This window comes from Mauremys mutica, chromosome 13, assembly GCF_020497125.1.
Source record: "Mauremys mutica isolate MM-2020 ecotype Southern chromosome 13, ASM2049712v1, whole genome shotgun sequence".
In the NCBI taxonomy this organism is placed as follows: domain Eukaryota; kingdom Metazoa; phylum Chordata; order Testudines; family Geoemydidae; genus Mauremys; species Mauremys mutica.
Window position 1 is genome coordinate 38,964,942 of NC_059084.1, and position 7,104 is coordinate 38,972,045.

The 7,104-nt window shown below is 41.5% G+C and overlaps 1 protein-coding gene across 1 annotated transcript; it reads right to left on the bottom strand.

Moving 5' to 3' along the window:
• Window positions 1-3,306: 3,306 nt before the first annotated feature.
• LOC123348865 (olfactory receptor 5V1-like) lies at window positions 3,307-4,236 on the bottom strand. The gene has a single exon (XM_044986548.1). It carries the CDS (start codon window positions 4,234-4,236, stop codon window positions 3,307-3,309), a length of 930 nt encoding a protein of 309 aa, XP_044842483.1.
• Window positions 4,237-7,104: the final 2,868 nt, after the last annotated feature.

Here is a 7,104-nt window from a genome sequence, read left to right on the forward strand (position 1 = left end):
AGCTGGACACTCGAAAGCGGAGGATCCCAGAATCACTGGTCACATTTGATATTCCTGAATTTTAGGTTGTCTGATCCCAAAAGAACAGTCTGGAGCCTTTATCTTTTCTCAGGAGAAGGAGTCATTTACATGCTTCACCTCCTGTCTCTCATCTTCTACCATTGTGGATAATCAAACAACAAGGGGTTTTCAAAGTAGCCTAAAGATATTCAGGAATGATATTGCATTGCATAACTAACTCCCTTTGAGAATCTTACCCGCAGTGTATTATCAAGAGACTTCGCAGGCTAGCTCATATTGGAGGGAGTGAGGAATGTAATAGAAAGAAAGAACCTGAAGCATGGGGCCTGGTACAAGACTTGAGGTCAGAACTAAAAGTCAGCAAAAGACGGGCCCTGTGGCACAAAAGCAAAATTAGCATAAATCAGGTTATGATCAAAAGTCAGACTATGTCAGAAAGCAAAATGCCTGCTTGCAAGTTCACTGTCTGGTACATGAACTTGTGCCTGGTGCTTCTTAGGAGGGCCTCTCTTTGGTGTGGCTAGTCTTCACTTTGCTTTGCAGGTTAACAACAGGTGCAATCCAGTCCTAGAGCCCTTTGAAGTGTTCCCCTGTGATACCCAGTCCCTTTACAGAAATACCAGGTCAGCTATCTCCAAGTGGACAGTGCACACACCAGCTTGTTTCATGCTACAGTATCAGCTCCTGTATCACATCACAGCACTCAGATATATTTGCAGTGGAAACAACCATAAGTTTATTAGCTGTCTCTAGCCTCTGAATGCCAGAATCTGGGAATGGGTGACAGGGGAGGGATCTCTTGATGATTACCTCTTCTGTTCATTCCCTTTGGGGCACCTAGCATTGGCCAGTGTCTGAAGACAAGATACTGGGCTAGATGGACCTGTGATCTGACCCAGTATGGCCATTCTTATGTTCTTATCAAAGGCTAAAATGTAAGAGACAGAGAGCAAGGAAAATAATGGAAACAGGGAGGTAAGATATAAAACAAAATCCTTACATACTTTTTTAGAGACTTAAACTGTTAACAGTCTTATCTCACCTAAATGTCCCTAACAGTGCTTCCAACTGTGAGAAAGTTGGGATCCTATTTTAATTAATGTAATTGCACTGGCTGATTACTTCCTCAGGTGCAGGATGAAGAGGTGTCCTTCTGCCTTTTTCTTATATCCCCCAAAACATATTTTCAGTCCCCAGGGTTTATTCCCTGGGGTAATGACTTCTTATCTTCATGACTTCAATGTGGTTACGTATGCAAACAGGGCTCCGATTGTGTTAGTTTACAATGTTTAATTATATGTGAACCAAGGAAGATAGGTGAATATACATGCTTTGTCTGGCAGAAACCTGTTTAGAACGACAAGTTGGCTGAAATAATACTTTTTATCAGACCAACTTCTCTTGGTGAGAGAGAGACGAGCTTTCAAAATTATATAAAGCTCTTCTTCACATCTGGGAAAGGTACTCATGAGCATCACAATTAAATGCAAAGTGGAACAGATTGTTTAGCATAAATAGTTAGCACATATTCTAAGAGACCATTAAAGGCAGAGTGGCTTGTTAACACCTCTGCAGTCATAGGACAAAAAGAGAGGGTTAATGGGTTACAGATTGTTGGAATAAGCCATAAATCCAGTGTCTCTGTCCAGTCCATGATTTTTAGTGTCTAGCAGAGTGATGAATTTAATCTCCCAGGCTCATCTTTTGAAAGTGCTGTGCAGGTTTCCTATGAGGATGAGGACTGATTGGTCACTCTATCTGACCTATCTGTGAAAAGTGTTCACCCATAAGTGATAGGGTGTTTTTGTCTTTTATCATTTTTCTGTGTGAGTACATTTGAGAACATAGTGATTGTCTGGTTTCACCCACATTGTTGTTATTACACTCAATGTGGTATATCACATTTTAAGGAACAGGTGGTGTTTTTTGTGCTGGAATCTATGAGGCAGTTTGAGCCATCTGTTCAGAGGCATGAAAATATCAACGTATCTCAGGTATATAATTGGGTTTGTTGTGCACTTGTCTAGAAATTTTTATTCAACATGGTTTATAAAGAGGATGGCATTCTGCACCATCCTAGTACCCAAGGCCATTCACCTGGTTTGGACAACTGTTGTTGAATGTAAAATTGTTATGGGTGAGGATAAAATAAATGAGTTTGGTGATGAGAAAATTCAGTGGGAGATGGGCAACTAAATCCTTTAGCTTCTTATGAAAATCCAAGCCTCATCTTTTCATGGAAGTAGGTAATAAGTAATGGTCCACTCACTCCTCATTATTATACAGTTTCAAGGCTGTAGTTAAAAGTATGTGTTCATCCGTGTATGCAAAAATGTGCCCAGCCATTTAATGTTGTCATTGTCAGCCAGGTAGAGAACCAGTAGCCTGCCATCGAAATAAGTCAGTGGGCACTAGACAAAGATAAGTGACATAGTCTGAAGTTGTCCGTAATTAAAGAGATTGGCCACACAATTGCCCTGTCCTGTTCAAAACTGTTCAGACATGACCATAGGTGTCTTGGCATATCAAAACCTAGTGGATAGATGGTTGGTTCAGTGACAAAAGAGTGATTACTGACTGTTGTCCTTGACCACTCGTTGTGCCAAGCAGATTCCACCATCATGTCCAATGTATATGTTCAAGGCCACACACTGCCTGCCATTAAGGTTATATAATTAATATTTAATTTAACTATAATGGTGTATGCTTGAGTTCTCTCTCAAACTTGCCTAGTGATTGACCTCCATATTTAATAACAATGCTTTCCACCAATATAAAAGCTTTCATCTGCAGATATCAAAGCTCTTTATAGCAATGGGTAAGTATCATTAGCTCTAGTTTCTGCATGCGGAAAATAAGGCATAAAATATTTTCCTAATATCACACAACACATTACTAGCAGAACTAAGAACAGAACGCATCAGTTCTTAGGCCTGAGTCCTCTGTTCTAACCACTAGATCCTCTCTCCTAATAGAATTCAGAAAGCCTGACTCCTGCCCCCCTACCTTTACCCTTCAGCCTCATTCCCCTTCAAGAGTCATTGAATACAACCCCCAGCAGCCTCTACTTCAATCACTAGACCTCACTCCCTTCCTCGAGCTAGGAACATAACTCAGGATTCCTGCCCCAGTGTACCTATTTTCTAACCCCTTAGACACTACTCTCTACTCAGGAAGAGGCTAGAATGTGGGCTGTGTCTTGACTATCTGTTCCCATGTGTTCTAATTCACTACATCCCACTCCCTTCCCAACATTGGGGGTTGATGCCGGTAATCTTGACTCCCTTAGAAAAACATTTTCCTATGAAAGACCTTTTTCATAGCCTCCTTCACATCCTTGTTCCTCAGGGTGTAGATGATTGGATTTAACATAGGGGTGACAAGGCTGTACAGCAGGGAGATCATCCTGTCCTTGTCCAGAGAGTAGCTGGAGATAGGTCTGATGTAGGTGAAGATGCAGCTGCCATAGTAGAGCAGGACTACTGTGAGGTGCGATGCACAGGTAGAGAAGGCCTTTTTCCTCCCCTGGGATGACTGCATCTTCAGTATCCTGAACACAATGTGCACGTATGAAAGGATGATGCACAAGGAAGGACCCCAGCCCAAGAAGAGGCTGGAGACCACTGTAACGATGACATTGAGGGAGACGTCTCTGCAGGACAGAGCCAACAGGGGTGGGATGTCACAGTAGAAGTAGCTGAGTCTGTTGACACCACAGAAGGACAGGCGGATTGTGAGGACTGTATGAACAGCTGCATTGAAAGAGCCAGTGAGCCAAGAGGCAGCCACTAGTGTGGAACAAAGCTTGGTACTCATGAGCACTGTGTAGAGCAGTGGGTTGCATATGGCCACATAACGGTCATATGCCATGGTGGCCAGGAGAATGCCCTCTGCCCCCACAAATGAGAGGAAGAAGTAGAGCTGTGCCATGCAGCTTCCATAGGAGATGCTGCTCCTGCCTGAGAGAAGGTGCTGCAGCATCTGGGGGATGGTGGTTGTGGTCTGGAAGATGTCTAGGAGGGAGAGATTCCCCAGGAAGAGGTACATGGGGGTTCGGAGACACGGGTCCACCAAGGAAAGGAGGAGGATGAGCATATTCCCCAGAAGGGTGAAAATGTAGATGATGGAGATGACGCCTGAGAGGAGGAAATGCAAGCCCCGGAGTTTGGAAAATCCCGAGAGGATGAATTCAGTTGGTGTGGTTTGATTCTCCATGGCCACCTCTTCACTTAACTGCAGGGGAGAAGAGCATGGCCTATAAACAAGAAGAACAAGTAAGGATGCAACATGTCAGAGGTTTCTCTTTGGTGACTGAATTAATCTGGAGTTTCTTTCTCCTTCCCACCCCTCTGTCCAACTAACAGATCTCATTTCTCTCCATAGCCAGGGAGAGAACCCAGTAGTCCTGACTTCCATCCCCCACACTCTAACCACTTAACTCCTCTCCCAGAAATGGGATAGAATCTAGGAGCTCTGACTTTCTGACCTTCATTAACCTCTAGAAACTGCTTCCCTTCCAGAGCTCAAAACGGACCCAGGGTGTCTCATTGTCAGAGCACAATCTATTTCAAGGTTGCACCTCACTCCTAGTTCTCATTGCTCTAATTATTGAACCACACTCCTTGCCTGAACCCAAATGAGAAAGTGCCCACCCGGCCTGGCCTATAGCCCTGTGCTTTGGGTGCTTACCTAGAAAAAGGTGGGAATGATTTTGGTTCAAAGCCCTGCTTTAGAAGAGACATTCACACTGATACGTCCCAGCTGAGTGTCTGGACAAGGAGGCTAAAAATCTTAAAGGGTGCTCCTCCTCCTCTAGCTGACTGAAACTTCCTTTCTCAACAAATAAACTCTTTGTCCAAAAAATTCACCCAGCTTTACCCAGGAGCCCCATGAACTTCTAAACCCTAGAACCCACTCCTCTTTTGCAGCTTGGAATAGAGCTCAGAAATCCTCTATAGGCCGATCACACACGCTTCTGAGTACCTGAAGGAGAGAATAGGCGAGTTCCTGACTCCTCATCTTTGCTGTCACACTTGGATATGAGTCTTTCCCGTAGCCAAGGCTAAAGCCAGGATTTTGGAAACAGCTTATCCTTCCATGGACTGTGGAGTACCTATCCAAGTGATAAATAAAGGATGTTAGTCTTTGTGGACTGTAAGTTTAATATTACAGTCAGGAGCACAGTAATATGACAACACTAAATAGATCATTTTCTCAAAGTGGAAGAACATATAGAAATGCTCTAGTCTTAATTTACTTAGTGGCTACACATTTCCAGATTTCATGCAAAGGACCTTTTGTCTTTTTTTTCCCAACTCAGCTGCCCATTCAGAAAAAAGTTCAATATTCTAACAAAAAATTTTTATGGGAGAGACTTCAGTGTACTTCAGAAACATGGTAGCATAATGGAATAAATGGCCAAGTTCTGTTCTCCACAACCTCATTGTAAGCACTGAGTATAATAATATGGTCAGACAGATAGAGAAGAAGGAGACCAAGAGAGGCTTCCACACAGAGGAAGAGAGAGAGAGGGAGAAAGAGAGAGATGATAATGATTGTTGCTTTTATTTGCTAGCAAAATAAAGACTCACCCTAGGCTTCATTCTTATTTTGTTTACATTCCCACAATTCTACCATGCAAAGTATTGTAGTCCTCTTTACATTGGGATCCGCCATCAACTTTCAGCTTAGCTGAATTAGAAAGACAACACAATGTTGGCAGTCAGTCAGATGTTCAAAGAGAAAGAATAATACCCTAAAGAAAGTGCTGAAGTATGGAATGTCTGAGCCATCCAGTGCATGACAGGTTATAACACCTCTCTTCTGAAGAGCCAAATTCTATCCCAACAACTATAATTTTCAACTAATTCAATGGACAGGCAAAGAGTTAGATTGATAGATAAAGAAAGAGACACAAATATAGATGGAGAGATAATAATTTGGTGATTGATAGATAACAATAACTTATTTTAATTAATAACATTTAGAATCATTATATTCCTTATATTTCACACTTTATATTTTAAGATTCCTGAGACCATTTGATACTGGGATCCATTAATTTTCAGCACAGCAAAAGCAGAAAGATTACATTATCTGATGGTTACATGAATGAAATTTATGTGCCCGTGAAAGGAATGGTAGTTTTTTAAAAAGACTACAGATTCTGATTTCCACAACATCTGAAAGTTATGAACATTCCAATAGAGAAACAAATGGTCACAGAGATAGAAAGAGAAAGAGGCAGAAAGGAACACACATACAGAAATGGGGAAATAGAAATATATCAGTAGATAGATAGATAGATAGATAGATACAAACATGCATAAAAGATTGAACAATCAGATCCATTATAATAGCTATAGCAATACATGAAATATATCTCACCTACTAGCTCAAATAAATAAATGGTGTTGGCTCTTTATTACTAACAATGGGGAACTTGAAGGAGAACTTAAGTATAAGTAGTTTAAAAAGGGCTCTTGAGAAGATATCCCCAGAGCTTCTGGTGTGTTTTCAAGGATGATGATGCTATAGATGGGGAAAAAAGTCAGCATCTTGTTCTTTGGTGAAGTACATTTAATTGTAGTGTACAGCCTTGATGTAGATTGTATCTGGAAACAGTGGTGTTCACTGTTGATGTACCTTTCTATGCCAGTGTACATCCAAAGCCAGAGCGTGTCTTTCTGGAGTGGTGTAGATCACTCACACTTCTCTGTCTTTGACAATTTTACAGAAAGAAATAAGTGTCTAAGCCTCATGGGTGGGAAATAAATTCACCAAACGTGACCCCAGTAAAGGATTCTGTGTGGAAAATCTGTGTTTAAGATTTTAAATAGGATCTAAGGAAGTTTGGTGTCTGAATTCCACTGAGTTTTAGTCGGAATCGAGCATCTAAAATTTGTAGCAGTCATTTGGAATCTCCAGAGAGAAATATTTGCTCTAACTTCATTTAAATCAATGTATTTATGCCAGGGATAAATTTGACCCAAGATGTCCATGGAACATGGTGATGGATCTCTTGCTTCTCAATTAGGGTCTCAACTCTAAAGCCTAATGATAATATTTGGGCCAGCTTTGTAA